Source organism: Vipera ursinii, assembly GCF_947247035.1.
Source record: "Vipera ursinii genome assembly, chromosome: 3".
NCBI classification, from domain to species: domain Eukaryota; kingdom Metazoa; phylum Chordata; class Lepidosauria; order Squamata; family Viperidae; genus Vipera; species Vipera ursinii.
In genome coordinates this window covers 113,576,242-113,593,552 of record NC_139516.1, presented here as the reverse complement: position 1 = coordinate 113,593,552, position 17,311 = coordinate 113,576,242, and the positions used below count along the sequence as shown (strand labels likewise).

The 17,311-nt window shown below is 37.1% G+C and overlaps 1 protein-coding gene across 5 annotated transcripts in view; it reads right to left on the bottom strand.

Annotated features, from left to right (window-relative positions):
* Window positions 1–7,600, bottom strand: part of LOC310638396 (P-selectin-like) — a 37,073-nt gene extending 29,473 nt beyond the window's left edge. For 3 of the 5 annotated variants that reach the window (XM_083359454.1, XM_083359455.1, XM_083359458.1), the window contains exons 1-4: window positions 7,509–7,599; window positions 6,804–6,873; window positions 4,074–4,457; window positions 612–719 (exon numbers count right to left, since the gene is read on the bottom strand). In XM_083359454.1, coding sequence (XP_083215580.1) covers window positions 612–719; window positions 4,074–4,457; window positions 6,804–6,873; window positions 7,509–7,517 — 571 coding nt within the window. In that variant the 5' untranslated portion in view covers window positions 7,518–7,599. Of the gene's footprint in view, window positions 1–611; window positions 720–4,073; window positions 4,458–6,803; window positions 6,874–7,508 lie in introns of those variants that run through there. The other 2 variants (XM_083359456.1, XM_083359457.1) reach the window with 2 other exon arrangements.
* Window positions 7,601–17,311: the final 9,711 nt, after the last annotated feature.

Below are 17,311 nucleotides of genomic sequence, written 5' to 3'. Positions count from 1 at the left end.
AACAGAAAAACAGATGTTGTTACATTGAATAATTTAAAGTTCTGATGTATTATCATATTTAAAGATCTCTACAGAGAAATTCAACTGCTTATTCAGTAATAACCATAGGAATCCATGCTCCATCCCTGTGATGTAACCGATGCAGCTTTCCTGATGCTTTCCTTGCAGTGTTTTACAGAATGTTAGCACAGTGAATTCCTTTAAATATTGTTTCAGATAAAATCAATTAGGTTTCATCAACAATAAACAAAAATCACAACGTATGAGTTCCCACTCACAAAAGAGAAAACATTTTCTTCCTTTGTGACCAAGGTCTTCTTGGAAAAATAACTGGGAGACTGTTCAGCCTATTCCCCCAGAGAAAATAATAGAGCTGAAATAGAATGCTTGTAATGCTTCAAAGACCGAGGACCAAAGCAGACGTGCCATTTTTCATGTAGTTTGCTCTTGCATGAGGGAATCACATTGATTGTATCAGTACCGTGTCATGGAAACCAGAATACTTAATTTTGTTATTCTTGCTGAGAACATGCCTCCTCCCCTTATGGTCGCTGCCTCTACAACATCTAATCACAACAGGAGGAAAATTTCATTGGTTCCAACTGACTCACCATTTTCACACCAAGGGCCATAAAAACCAGGGTAGCATTGACAGGTGTAGTTCCCGATGGTCTCCACACATTCACTACGTTCATTGCAGGAGGAAGGTTGACAAGAAGCTGCATAAAAATAAAATTGGATTAGAATTATGTAATGAACTCTTTTTTTCCTTCCATTAAACCATGCCCAATTCCTGGACATGTTCCTGGAGCTTTCTTAGCAAGGTTTTTCAGAAATGGCTTCCCATTGCCTCCTTCCCAGGGCTGAGGTAAAACAACTGACTCAAGGTCACTGGCTGAGGTAAAGCGACTGGCTTTGTGCCTAAGAAGGGACTACAATTCATAGTCTCCCACTCTCTAATTTGATGCCTTAGCCACTACACCAAACCGTCTCTTGTCATGAACATACTAGATATTTAAAACTTTGGCTTCTTTCAATTACAAAAATTCTTTTGGGACAGAAAGCCATGTCAATAAAACTGGGAAATAATCTTATGACCAATTTCTCTTGCATTCAATCCAACATATGATCATTCACAAATGGGATCCATTGTAATGCTGACATATCAAAAGTGATGGTAAACTAGGAAAAATGGGACTTTGGCATGTATTACCAGTACTTTACCCATAAAAATAATCATTCTCAATTAGCAATATCTGAAAATCAAAATGTGACAATTTTTTGTTTCATTTCCATTCATTCCCATCAGATTGTGGAACTGCTAGTCTTGCACCTATCAAAGATTAATGTGCTGTATGAAAAACAATATTTGACTTGGCTGTCACAAAAAATAAAGTATGTTACTATTTTTAACCCTCAATAATTTCTCTGTTCTCAGAACAGTATGTTTTTGTTGAAGAACATTCTTTAGAAAATTCCATTGCAACTGAACTCTTGCTAGCCATTTTCATGCTTCTTTATTTGTGTCAGAAGCACCTCCAAATTATAGACAAATTAGGTCTACAATTTTCATACTAAGAATACACTTATTTAAACCTTAACATTAAAAATCAATTTCATCTTTGTACTACCAGTATTTTATAGTACCTTTGTAGGATCTAGAATTTTTTTTGCTAAGCACTTCAATTTCTTTAAATGTCAAATTTATCATACATTCAATAAATGCAATATATCTTTTATTATGCATTCCAGGTAATCCTCAGTGTTAATTTCTTCTTTGACTCAAAAATGCCTTCTATTTTATTGTTTACTTTTAAGAAATAATTTCCAACACAATGCTCATTAATGGATACAACATATTTGCTCAATTCCTAGGAGAGACAAGCTGCTGTTAAAAACAGGGACCGAGATCAGCAAAACAAATGGCAAACAATATTAGAGATATGATAGAACATTTCCTCTTTTTTCTGTTGATTGCATTATAACACTCAACCCAAGTAAATCCACTTCAAAGTTCATAAATCTTTCTCTTTCTTTTCCTCCCTCATTTCTGTTGCACATGAATATTGGATTCCAGTAGCCTAACCTATGCTCATGAGCATTTGTTTTCTCTTTAGAAGAGTGTCACCTCCAGATCCATTTCTCATCACCTCAAGATCCATTTCTACTGGCCTATCGCAGAAGAAACCCTCAAATAAATTTCCAGTGCAAAGTCTTCAGTGGGCTTACAGATTTGAGTGATGCAACCTGCCTACAATCTCAATCTTGCCTCATAGAGTGAAGTTGACTTGTCAATGTGTTTGTTACCAATTACTAACAATTTCAAAAATCAGTCTTCCCTTGCAACTATTCCATATAAGCACATCAAAAAGAGTGCTTTGAAGACTACTGGACAAAATATATTCAGGAATTAATTGAAAATGGAATGGCTAGTGATGTGATAGTATTGCTAGCATTTTCTGCAGAGATTGTAAGATTTCTCTTGAAGGTCAAAAAAAAGGTCAACTTAGTTTGGATGTGCATTATATTGATTTTCTTATGTCTATCATGAACTGTTTGGTGTAATTGTTAAGGGGCAGACTTACTATTCCAGAATACTTCCAATGAAATTATGGGCATATCTAACTTGCCCCCAGAAATTGTGGGTGCTCCATCACTGGAGATTTTTAAGAAGAGACTAGACAGTCACTTGTCTGAGATGGTATAGGTTCTCCTGGTAAAGCTGGGGGTTGGAATAGAAGACCTCCAAGGCCCCTTCCAGTTCTATTCTATTCTATTTAGGCAAGAAAAACCAAATGCACAGGTGCAGAATAGGTGGTACCTCGCTCAATAGTAGTAACTGTGAGAGGGACTTGGAGTCATAGTGGACAATCACTTAAGTATGAGTCAGTAGTGTGCGGCAGACTCCAAAAAAGCCGACACAATCCTAGGTTGCATTATCAGAGAGATAGAATCAAAATCACATGAAGCATTAGTACCACTTTATAACTCCTTGGTAAGACCACACTTGGAATATTCCATCACGTTTTGGTCACCACAATGTAAAAAAGATGTTGAGACTCTGGAAAGAGTGCAGAGAAGAGCAACAAAGATGATTAGTAGGCTGGAGGCTAAAAAAGAATGGTTGCAGGAATTGTGTATGTCTAGTCTAATGAAAAGGACCAGAGGTCACATGATAGCAGTGTTCCAATATCTGAGGGGCTGCCACAAAAAAGAGGGGGGGGGGTCAACCTATTCTCCAAAGACCTGAGAGCAGAACAAAAATCAACAGATGGAAACTAACCAAGGAGAGAAGCAACCTAGAACTAAGGAGAAATTTCCTGACAGTGAGTTCAATTAACCAGTGGAACAAAAGTTGTCTCCAGAAGTTGTGCTGCGGTATCACTGGAGATTTTTAAGAAGAGATTGGGCAGCCATTTGTCTGAAATGGTCTAGAGTTTCCTACCTGAGCAGAGGGTAGGACCAGAAGACCTCCAAAATCCCTTCCAACTCTGCTAACCTGTTAGTTGTCCCATTGCCAGAAATGGACAGTGCCAGGCTTTACCTATCTCCCACTGTAAATTTTATATCAAGTTTATTTTCCTGATGTAGTCTTTTCCTCTGAAAAGCAGTCTTTTCCTCATAGATCCTCTTGATTGCTTTTGTTCTCTTTAGTGGACCCTTTTACTTCCTTACAGGTTAACTTCAACAAGTTGTCCATTGGCTACTTCACTCCCAGAGGAAGAAGTGCTCCTTCAACTGAGGCAAGAGTTGCTCTAATCTAAGAGTATTCTCGCCTTCACAATTAGTATTAAAATAACATAGTGGCTAAGAGTGTCCCTGTGCCTAACATTAGTTAAGATTATATTCATGTAACACACTGTACCACAGATTTAGCCAAGCAAATGTTGACCTAGCATTTTTGGGGAACCCAACTTGTGCTGTCAATTTATAGTTCAACACATCAAACAATTCCAGAAAACTGAGTTGGGTTAATCATACCCAAACTAATCCCAAGCTGGTACATTAGGCAAACAGTGCCTAGTAGTATACAGAAACTCTTATAAGTCACTCAGTATGTAATATTTCACTACCTTTATAGCACAGTGCCCGCTTCTTCTTCCAACAAGGCTCGTCATTCCATTTTCCAACTTCAAAGTCCCTCTTAATATAAATCTCAACACAATCTTGGCTGGAGTGCCTGTTGTTAGGTTCCCGATAAGCCCAGTTCTCTGCTTCTTTGGTCAGGGCCTTTCTGGTTCCTACCCATGTCCAGGTGTTGTTTATTTTCCGGATCCCAATCCAATAGTATTTTGAATGTTTTGGTAAGACTTCATTGAGATAGGCAATTTCTTCTTTGTTCTGGATTGCTACCAGGTCAGTATACCAGGTCTGGCAAAATTTCCGTGCATCTTCCCAGGTTAGGTCTGATTTGGCCCCATAGTGGTAAGTCCAGGCATCTACATGAAAGAGGAGTCCTGCCAGAGGAACAAATAGCATCAGGAAAGAAGAGGTTTCATCTATACTATACTAATATTATTGGAAATAATAATGTACCAGGCCATTTAAAGACTGCAAGACTATCTTTACCCTGAAAAAGGAAGAGTGATTTGTGCCACCAGTTTAATAATAAGAGTGAGGTTCTCTGATGCTAATAATTGCTACATGACAGGAGTTCAACAAATGCATCTTTTCTGAAATAATATAGAATAATTGCTATTAACAGTTTCTTGCAATTAAAACTTCTTGAGGGAACAACGTACTACTTACAAAGGAATTATCTCTGATTAACCATTCTTTACTCAAATATAAATAGATAAGGTTTGTCTGATGTCTGAGTTTCATGCCTTATATCTATTCTTCATAACCTTCCTTAGACAAAAAAAATCCAGTTTTATGTAGCTGAGCAAATCAAAATCTATGAAATCTACAATCAATTGTTGTATATGATTTTAAATGTTATTTTAATAAAGTAAAATGACTATCTTTAGATTATTATCTCCGAATAAAATAAATAAGCATTCTAATTTTTATTATTCAACTAGACAACCATGATCCTTTGGGTCATCTTTTCAGAGAGATTTCCTCTCTCCTCAATGCCTTTAGCCATAACAGCGCTTCTAATGTACTTCCTTCACTGGAAAAGCTAGGATACATCTAGAGATGTATCTGTGTTAAAAATAGCCCATGTTGAATTATATAGCACAGTAAAGCATCAGAATAGTAAAATGTTTTATGATATCTTGTATTATATCAAAAGCTGTTTTACAATCATTTTTATGTCATAAAAGGTTTTCTAAAATTTGCCTCGGGACTCTTGGGCCTCAGATTTTCAATGCATTCTGTAAGTTAGCCCATTTGACATACCTCGGTTCAAAACGTTTTGCCCTGTAGTACATCTCTTTTCCCAGTTAAAAATTATAGGAAAGAGGGTTTTACTAGTATATTCATTTTTATTTTTTAAAATGTTTTATTGATTTTCTAGTTTTACATTTAAGTATTTAAAAAGCAATGTGGCAGCTGGGTTAATCGATAATACAATGACATACAAGTATCTTTAGTACAAGTCTCAAGCTACTACATTAAATTTCTCTTTTCCCCTTAGTATTTACTGTCTCCTGTTTAAACTAATACAATTCTTATTAAATCAATTAAATAAAAATGACATTTTTACATTTATCAATAATTTTTGTCTTGTACATATCCTTATTACTTTAACATTCAGTCTTTATAGACAATGTCCTAATTAGTTTTTCCCGATTTTTAATTTCAACTTTAACATTTAATATTTATAATTTCCAAGTTTTAAGTAACCAAAGTTCCCTTTATCTCAATTTATCACAAAGTCTAATATTCAGAATATACATCTTATCTATTTGGATATATTCTATTTCTCACCATCTTACATCAAATAATTGATAATGCAGTATTAACATTCTTATTTTCTATTAATTTCCAAACATCTTAAATTTAGTAACCAAATTTTCTCTTGTTTCAACATCAAGTATTTCCTCTCTTTTTCTCTTAATGTCTATTATCTCATATTTAATCTATTACAGTTTTTATTATATCAGCTAAGTAAAAACATGTTTATTACATTTATCAATATATGTTTAGCTTATATAGATCTTAATTAATTTTACATTCCATCTTTATAAACAAATCAATATTCAAATTTGACTTTTAATATGTATACTTCCAAATTTTAAAATAACCAGTATATACATTTTAACACTCCTATGAAACCACTGTTAGGCATTAGCATTTTTTTAAAAAATATTTTATTTTGCACCGATGATGTCACCTAGTTTGGGTAATGAAATGTCTGCAAGAAAATAACCAAGCTCAGAGAGCACCAAAGACCCTTATGTTTGATTTTTTTAAAAAAAAAAGCAGTAACAGCTATTTCTTTGTAATTTTTTAAATTTTGATATTTAAATATCATTTTATTCTTATCAAAACTACTTTGAGCTTAGAAAATAGCGTATAAGATTTTGCATTAATGATTTTTTTTCCTGATAACTACAGGAAAGAAGACTTTGCTTTCTAAAAAATTACATGCTACAAGCAAAATGTCACAATTGTGACCATTTCACGAAATTGTCCCTGATAATAAGAAGTAAAACATCTGGTTTAACATGATTTCCAGTGCAGTATACTTTTTTTTTCCTGGAATGGTGCCCATATCAGAATCAAGCCAGCCACAAATACATTTTGGTTATACAACTTCTAACCTAGAGTTTCTTCTTTTTTTACTCCATAATTTGTGCATTTCATTGCATAAAATCAAAATGTTATTTTCACTAAGTTTAAAGATTACTTACCCCAACTAATAATAGTAAGCCAAAAGCAGTCATCTGCCCATCTGTACCACAACTGCCCATTGATCAACGCCTGTGGATGAAAAATAAGCATGTATTATTCAGCCATGACCTTAAGCTCCAATAAATTAATGGAAGTCCAATAGTCTCCATATTTGTTAGTAAACTATAGATTTCTAACCCATTGATTGGATGCACTCAGAGACTATCTTGGCTACTGAACAAACAAGGTTTAGATCAGGATGCTTTATGGAGGAGTGATGTCCAAATCTATACCATTTAGCGAAAACTACTTTACCACTTCTAAAGTGGCCTTTGTTGCCTTTATTGACTTAAAGGTGGTCTTTCACTCCATCCCTCATGACAGGTTCTGCAATAAATTAGCCAGAATATTTTTTTTGTAAAAGAAAAAGGTGTCAGAACTCACACATGTCATACAACCCGCCTTGCCTACCCTACAAGGTTCCATCCAAAAAAGGTGCCGGAACTCCGTTCTGAGAGTTCTATGAGGAAAAAAAAGCCCTGACTTCAGGTATCTAGACAAAATGCTGTAATGCATTCTTCTAATGAGAACAATTAGTACTTTTCCATAGGATACACTGAATTTTCTTAATTGCAGTGCTATTGCAGAGAGGGGCATATGCCATCCCCTGACTATTTAACTATAATCTGGGCTATGTCACATACCTAGGAAAAAAGAGCACCTACCATTTTCATAGAGATTCTTTTTATTTCCTCTTACACACCTTTCCTTATGCGGCTTCTTGTATCAGCACTTCCTCTAAAAGTGCCTAGAAGCTGATTGCATCCTTTTCCTATTGCCTTCTTCACTGGACCGCCCTGCCCCAGCCACATGCAGTTAACTCCTTGCCAGCTATTGGCGTGAATATTTAAGCCTTGCTTTTCTCAGATTTGGGCATAAATCTAGCTACATGGTGATATACTTTAATTTTTAAGACTGTTATAATGAATAGTATCCATAGTATAAACTGGAAGCAGTAAGTGTGTGTGTGTGTGTGTGTGTGTGTTTGTACACACACACACACACACTAAAATCCAGGAATAGTCAGATGTTGTGGTAGATTCATAGAAACATTTTGGTATAATCAGGAATAAATTCTAAGAGGCACTATTTTATGTGTTTTCGGGCACCTTAATACTAAGTACAAAGGTAGTCTAAGTTTACAATAGCCCAGTGCTACGTGTTTTGCCAATTAATTAGTTTCATGAAAAACTACAACATCCTGTGCAAAAACATTAAAAACTAAAGAGAACAACAGCAATTAAAATCCAGCAGCCATAAGGGATTTGGAAATGGGGAATGGGCAGGCGGGGCTGGAGGACTACGCATATTTTTTTTTTCAAAGTAATATTTTTATTAGGGCTCTTTTCTCTGCTGTTTCATACATTCCTAGAACTAAGTTCCGAGTTACTATGTTTGCATGTTTGTAAATAAATTTTGTTTTTCTCAGTTAGGACCCTTGTTCATTATTCTATGCTTAAGTGTCAGCTGTATCAAGTTGTGCAGTCAGTCCTAATGTCAGGCCCACACCTGACATTAAGTGTGCAACAAAGTCACTTTATTTTGGCTTGCATTTGTCACTTTCAAACTTAATGTTTGCTTAATGTTCTCATACTAAGATCTTTATCTAATTCAATATTATTTTACAAATCTTTGATTCTGTATTGTGTTTGATTCCTACATTTGCTACAGCTTACATATTTGGATTGCATACATCTGAATGACCCTTTAGAGGACAATAAAGGCATAGAGCCTTGGTGGAGCAGTGGGCTAATGCCTCCTTAAGTAACACCAGCTGCCTGCAATTAGTGCAGGTTCGCATCCCACCAGGCTGAAGGTTGACTCAGCCTTCCATCCTTCCGAGGTAGGTAAAATGACGACACAGATTGTTGGGGGCAATTAAGCTGACTTTCTAATAATGCCGCTTGGGTGTGTGTGTGTGAAAGCCCTAATAAGCAGGCATATACATAGAATGAAGGCTACTGCTAAGCTTGTAAGCCGCCCTGAGTCTTCGGAGAAGGGCGGGATATAAATGGAATTAAAATAAAAAATAAAAAATAGAGGAAACAAACTCTTCAGCATCATCTAGTTGTGACTGAGATTTTTGCGAATTACATCCGATCACTTGTACTTCTTTGCAAACTGTTGTGCTATTGCAACCCATAGGAAACATCAGTGTATATTATACATGTATACAAACCACACACCAAAAAAACCCAGGATTAAAATAGAAACAAAATCCAATACAACATAAGCCAAAGACATTGCCAAAAAATTCCTCTGAGTCATATTGGTACAGCTTTGGCAAATGGTTTTACAGCCTCTGTTTGTGATTCTGGCAAGACCTAATAGATGACTTAGACAGTCAACCTCTTCTTATTTTCCTTTCTTTCTAATATGGTGGCAATCTCTATTAATGTCTATGATTCTATCATGGTCTGTGTAGTGTATGCTCTTAAAGCATACACAGAATGTCAGCACAGCAGGGGGCTGGACAGCTCCAGGCTATAACCGCTTTGGGCGGGAAAGCCTGAATAGAGCTAGTCTTTGACAGCCCCAGGGGATGGTCAGCTCTGGCGGGAAGCCAGGGTTTAAATCCATTGGCCACCTGCACTGGCGGGAAGCCCAGGTTTGAATCTATTGGCTGCGATTCACCTGGGCAGGTATAAAGAGACGCCAGGTAACCCCTTTGCTTCAGCTTCATTCCTGATCAAATAAAGAAGTGCTACCCAGCTCAAGTGTCCGTCTCTCTGTGCGACCACGCGACATTGTAGTCTGATTTCAAGGGATCTCCTCAGATGAAGAAGAGAACCAAGAAGATACACTGCAAGAATTTGGACCCTGCACTACCACATTATATAAACCAGGAAGCAGGCTGTAACTGTAAGCATACATGCTTGGATCCAGCGGATTCTGATCTACACCAGGAGTCTTTCCCTGCAACCTTCAGGAAGAAGACCTAAGAAGACCTAATGAGCCAAAGACAAAAGAAAGAAGAGTGCTGGGCTACACTAAGATACCACTAGACTTTGTAGGACTCCTCACAGGTAACTTGCTGAAGGAAACCAGGCCTGAGTGGTAGTCAGAGGCTGCTGATATTTAAGGAGCAACCTGGATTTGTTTAGCTTTGCTGGAATAGAGATGCCCCGTGAAGGGCTGTGTGTCTCAAATCTCCCAGCTGCAGACATCTCCTGGAAATTTACTTGGATTATCTGTAGACAGTCTCTCTTTTTAGTTATATCTTTGGATACTGTCTGCAGAGTAAATCTGCTTAGGTAGATGAAGCTTAGGCTGAATTCATGATTTGATGAAGGATTTACTACAAGGGTACACCAAATAAGGACTGCTATTTTTAAGGCAAAGAGCAAAATATTAATACAGGTAGTCCTCATTAAAGACCCTAATTAGGACAAGCATTATGTGAAGCAGGCATTAAGCAAAAGATCACATAACCACCCCACTTAGTGACCATCCTACATAGTGACCACTGGGTGAGGCCATTAAGCAAATCACATGCAGTTGTTAAGCAAGACAACCATGACTGTGACTTGTGCCTCCTTCCCTATTGACTTCGCTTGTCAGAAGACAGATGGAAATGTTGGAAGGGGTGACTTCAATAGTCGTAAGTGGAGGGGCGGAGCCAACTGTCAGAGCGGGCGGCTGTGTGAACGGAGCTCTCTCCTCGCACAACCTCTCACCCAGTGTTCGCGGGGGCTTTTCGGAGCTTCAGGAGGTCCTGTAGGGACATCCGAAGTTGCAGGCAGCCCGGAGAACCTTCATGAGCGGCAGTTCGTGTTGAAGATCCGGAGAAAGTCTGATGCGAGCGAACCGGGGAGAAGGAGGCCAGTAATGGCCGACATGAAGATCTGACAGAGGGACGGAGCTAACACGTAAGCAGCGGGACAACGGTAGAGCGGAGCTGACGGAGAGTGTATCCGAATACTAAATAGGAAGCGCTTGTGAAAGAGGTACTGGTTCGAAGTGGGAGCCTCACGGAGAGGGAATAAGCGGCGATAGAAGTCTTGAGGGAGGCGTTTGGCAAAAACAGCAAGGGACAGAAAGCCGAAGACTATATGACTGTATTCTAGCTGGAGAAAAGCTACAACAGGTCAAAGTCTGAGCTTTGGAACTCTGGATTGTCGGGCGTGGAAAGCGACCAGCTTGGTCTAGTCTGGTCTATCCTGGTAAATTTTGAATTTGTGAACTTTTGAAACTTTTGAAATTCTACTCTACTTGTCAAGGGCGGCCATTTGATATAGCAATTTAGTAACTGGAGGTTTGTTTAGTGGGACACCTACTGGTCTTTGACAGCAGAGGAAGACGGAAAAGGTGCCAATTTCTGCGCCGGAAACGGGGGAAAAAAAAAAAGAAGAAGAACGTGACTTTGAATATATTCATACTATAGAATTCTATTATATAAATTGCTTAGTTGGTAATAAGTATCTGGTGGTAACTGTTTTATATATCTTTTGTCATAGAGTTAAAAGGTTTATATAAGACTCAGGGTATTATACATTGATAAAACGCTGTTATAATTGGGGAAACATGACAAGTATCTCGGGAGCAACTAAGCCTAGCGCTGGCAAAAAGGCAGCAGCACAGGGACAGGGGATGGCCTCAAGTCCCTCCAATCAGAAATCTATAGAGGATATGCTGCAAAGGGAAAGATCTAACTCGAATTCCTTTAAAGATTTACATGCCCTTTTGCAAAACCTACACGAGGCAATGGCCAAAAACCACGAGGAGATGAAGAGAGAAATAGGCCAAATAAGAAACGACACTGGTGAATTAAAGGGGAAAATCCAAGCGATAGATGATAAATTTGAAGGGATTCAACAGCAATTAGTCAAAAATGAACAAAGACTTCAAGATATGGAAGCTAGAATGGAAAAAGAGGAAAAGAGAGTAGATGATTTAAATGAAACACTCCTTCAGGCTAATAAGGAATTAGAAACAACAGTCATTTTTTTGGAAGCAGAAAAGGCTGCTCATTATCTACGCTTCCAGAACGTTCAAGAAAAAAGAGGGGAAGATCTGTTGGTCATGATGGCAGAACTGATGGCAAAGGCACTCGGTGTAGGGAAGGAGGAAATGCTGGCGGAAATTGATGAAACATACAGGGTCCAAACTAATTATGCGAGAAGGCACAACCTCCCAAAAGAAGTACATGTAAGGTTAGTTAAAAAATCAATTCGGGATGAGCTTCTGCATAGATCTAGAGAGGAACCATTAGAATTTCGGGGCCAACCAATCACCATCCTTAAACAGATACCTAAAAGGATGAGGGATCTGAGACGCGGCTATCAATTCTTAACATCCAAACTAATAAGAGAAAATGTAAACTTTAGATGGCTAACTCCAGAGGGTATTCTAGTTACGTGGCAGGATAGAAGGCATAGACTGGACACGATAGAGAAGGCAGAAGATTTTTACAAACGCCACTTCCATAGCCAAGAGGAAGTAGATTTAGAAGATCAAGATGGAAGGGAGGTAAAAGAAAGAGATACAATACGTGTGGCAATGGATGGGAAGATCTTAGCTACAGAGGATAGAAGGAACAAATCCGGTGAGTTAACAGAGAAACATGGAACTAGAGACAAGGAAGAGAGAGAGCCCCGAATCACGAGATCCACAAAAACCAGAAATAAGTAAGATGAAGGGAGGTGAGTGTAGTATTATGTCTGTGAATATTAATGGATTGAATTCGCCAGTGAAAAGGCGGAAATTTTTTAATAGGCTTATTCACCAACAATTGGATATCGTGGCAATACAAGAAGTCCATATAAAGGAACAACAAAAATATTTGTTAGTACAACCAAGAATAGGGAACCTATTCGTTTCCTTAGACCGACACAAGAAAAAGAGAGGAGTGGCACTATACGTAAACCCAAAATTGACTGCAAAACAAATTTATAACGATAAAGAGGGTAGAATACTGATAGTCGAGGTTATAATAAATCACAGGAAGGTCATGATGGTAGAGATATATGCCCCAAACCATAACCAAGAACAATTTTTCAAAACACTTCACAATAAGATATGTAGCATTGATTATGAGGAGATTTGTTTAATAGGAGATTTTAATGCTATCCTAGATATAAATTTGGATTATATGGGAAAGACGCTTAGGAAAAAGAAGAGAAGAACTCTACCGAGATCTTTTCTTAACTTGGCTGAGGAACTAAATATCCAAGATGTCTGGAGGGAAAGAAATCGTAAGGCTAGACAATATACATATTACTCCAACCGACATAACTCATGGTCTAGAATAGACATGGTATGGATGACGAAAGAAATTAGTTCAGAAATAGACGAGGTACATATAGCGACAGGTACTTGGGCAGATCACAATCCTATTAAACTTATCTGGAAAGGTTCCAAAAAAATATCCAGATGGACGCTTCAAAGAGCAATTTTAAAAGAAGACGAATTCAAATCTAAGATGGAGAGAGAACTAAGTTTTTTCTTTAAGGAAAATAAAGCTATAGACACCTCAGTACAAAACAATTGGGATACAGCTAAGGCTGTGATGAGAGGGGTAGCGAGGGCATATATGGTATATAAAAATAAGGGGAAAAGACAACAACGGGAAAGATTAGAAGAGGAATATAAGAGCTTAGAAGTTACACTCCAACAAGATCCACAAAAAGAGAATATCAAGCAATCTATGGATCTGATTAAACACAAACTTAACATCCTAGACAAAGAGAAATTGGCACAACAATTGAGAAACACGAAACAAAATTTTTTTGAAAATGCAAATAAACCGGGCCGGTGGCTCGCATACAAATTGGGAAAACAAAAGGGGAAAAACTGGATTCACGAACTACGAGATGAGGAAGGGAGAATATTCCACCAGGAGGAAAAAAAAAAATTATAGCCCAGGAATTTTATGAACGTTTATATAAAGAAGATAGCCAGGCAAGTGTGGAGAAAATGGAGGAATATTTTCAAAGAGCCAAACTACCTAAGGTCACAGAAGATACCAGAAATATGTTAAACGAGGAAATTCGACTATCTGAGGTGATAAAAGCTATTAATGCACAAAAGAATAATAAAGCATCGGGACCCGACGGTCTTCCATCAGAGATTTATAAAGAATTACAAAATATCCTAGCTCAACCCCTAGTGGAGGTATTTAACGCAGTATTAGAAGGCGCAAGGACGCCTAAATCTTGGCTAGAGGCAAACATAACCCTTATTCCGAAAGATAACACAGACCATACATTAATCCAAAATTACAGACCCATATCACTTCTTAACTCGGACTACAAGATATTTACATCAATTATAGCGGAACGATTGAAACGATTTCTGAATGATTTCATACACGCAGATCAAAATGGTTTTCTCGCTAAGAGACACACTAAGCACAACATTAGAATAATATTAGATACATTGGAGTACTATGAATTACATAGCGAACAACAGATGGCATTACTTTTCTTAGACGCCCAAAAGGCATTTGACAATGTTAAATGGTCTTTTTTGTGCCAACAGCTTAGCTTTATGAATATGGGAGAAAAATTTATAAATATAATTAGGGCAATTTATGACAATCAGGAAGCAAAAATAATTTTTAATGGGGAAGCATCTAGCAAGTTTCAAATTCAAAAAGGAACACGGCAAGGCTGCCCCTTATCACCGTTGCTGTTTATATTGACTCTTGAAGTATTAACGAGAACTATAAGAAACGACCCAAAGATAAAAGGATTAACCATTAAAAAGGAAACCTTTAAATTGCAAGCTTTCGCGGACGATCTAGTTTTTATTATGGAGGATCCATGTCAGACGGGACCAAAGCTATTGGAAGAATTATCTAAATATGGTGAGGTTGCCGGACTGCGAATAAATAGAAATAAGACCAAGATGATTGTTAAAAATATGACCAATAAACAAAAAGGTAATCTGGCCGAAATCACGGATATAGAAATAGTCAAGAAAATAAAATATCTAGGGATTAACATTACGGCTAGATGCACTTCACTCAAAAAGGATAATTATGATAATGTAGTGAACCAAATAAAAGGTGACCTGGAAAGATGGGGAAACCTAAAACTCTCATTATTGGGAAGAATCGCTGTCATTAAGATGAATATTCTGCCTAAAATCCTGTTTCTGTTTCAGAATATCCCAATTCAACTCGACTCTAAATTTTTTCGAAATTTGGATAAATTATCACTAAATTTTATTTGGCAGGGGAAAAAACCAAGAATTAAATTGAAATATTTACAAGACACGAAGGAAAATGGGGGTTTTGGATTGCCAGACTGGGAATTATATTACCACGCCGCGGCCCTGAGCTGGATTAGAGAATGGGTAATCTTGAGAAATAGAAGACTATTAACTTTAGAGGGTCACGATTTGCAATATGGCTGGCATGCTTTCCTATGGACGGAGAAACAAGGTCTTTTCTCGCATTTTCAAAGACACCGGATCAGGCAAGCGCTACTCAATACTTGGAAAAAAATTAGATCTCACAATTACACTAAAATACCGGTCTGGCTATCCACCCTTGAAGCGATAGTTTACCCAAATCTGTTTGATTTGGGTAACATAATCTCATACAAGGATATTCTGAATGAGGAGGGGGAATTGAAACTTAGGAATGAACTAGAATTACAAGGTATAAAACTCGATTGGTGGGCCTACTTACAAATCCAATCGAGATTTAGGAAGGATAAAAATGAATGGGGGATATATACCTCTGAAACAGCATTGGACAAAATATTATTGGGACCGGACTCTAAACAAATAAGGAATTTTTATAAATTACTTTTGGGATATAAGCTGTTTGAAGAGCAAGTGAAAGACCCTATGTTGACCTGGGCTAACAATTTAGGACATAACATCGACCTAGATACTTGGCAAACAATTTGGGATAGGAATAAAAGGATAACACTGGCCTCATCGTATAAAGAAAATTTATTTAAAATGTTTTACCGATGGCATCTTCCCCCAGCCCGCTTAGCAAAAATGTACACAACAGCATCTCCCAAATGTTGGAAGTGTTCTGAAGAGATAGGCACATACTTCCACACGTGGTGGTCTTGCAGTAAAACACAAAAATTTTGGAGAATGATTTGGATTTGGCTGAAAGAAATTTTGAAACAAGATCTGGAGTTTAGTCCAGAACTTTTCTTGTTGGGAATCACGAAAGAGAAATATCCTAAAGATGTGCTATACTTAACGATCCATATTATCACAGCAGCTAGAATATCATTTGCGCAAAAATGGAAAAAGAATGAGATCCCAGGACAAAAAGAGGTTATTAGGAAAATTTGGGATTGCGCTGAAATGGACAAATTAACTTTGGAATTAAAGAATAAAGATCAATCAGACTATTATAGAATTTGGAACAAATTGTATCTTTGGATGGATAAAAAGAAAGGTCTCTATTAGGTTTTACAGACTAGCTCACTGTTTTAAATATTGTGGTATTTCACCGATTTGTAATCTAAGTGCATTTAAGTGTATTTTTGATGTACATATATACATGTATATATATATATTTAAACATTGTAGACAAAAAGGTTTGTCAGCTCGCTGGTACTGTGTCCAATGTTTTTAAATAATAAATTTAATAAAAAATTAAAAAAAAAATAGTCGTAAGTGGTCAGTGCAACAGTCATTAAGTGTATATATATATATATCCTATAAGTACATGCTGAAATTCCCTTTTTTCCAGAAAAGAATTCTAAACCAAATTCATTTTCAACGAATTACAGGAGAAGTAGTAGAAGAAACATCAAGAGGATTGGAATCGGCAAAGGACTGGTTACAACATTGATTAAGAAAACATGATAGTTACATAGGTATATGTCGTATATGAATTTGTACTAGAATGGGGTCATTTTGCCCTCTGCAACAAATTTTTTGGAACAAGAGATTTCTTTAGAAATCAGATAGTTTGTTGGAGTCTTAATGATGCTATGAATCTTTTCTTACGTTCAGCTGGTACATCTTAGAACACCACCATGCCATGCATTTCCAGTTGCTCCTTTCCTGGAAAATATATCTGGAGTAAGTCCCAAAAATTATTATTCCTTCTGGAATGGGGATACATGATTTACAGTATAATGCTGGAACACACCCAAAATCTAGTGCAAACAACTGGAGAGCTACTTCTGATTCTTCTCAATTTATTTTTCCTTCACTCGAAATGCCTTATCTCTATAGGAAGCTCTTTGATTCATCTGATTTTTTCCAGACGCAAAGCCCACTTGAATTAAAACAAAACAACCATGTTTACGATATTCTCAATCGGCTCTGAGTAGACAAAGGGAGGAAGTGACTTTTCAATGCACTTTCTAGAAATGTCTTTAGTGGATTCTTTAGTTGACCAGACACAAAGGACATGCAAAGAAGACAGAAATTCTCCACAAAGATTGTTTATTTGGATCCAGAAGAAGAACAGAAAAAAGCTGATGAAAGACAGAGAATGAAAAGTCAGTTAGCAGTGATGGGGGTGTGGCATTCAAATGGACTT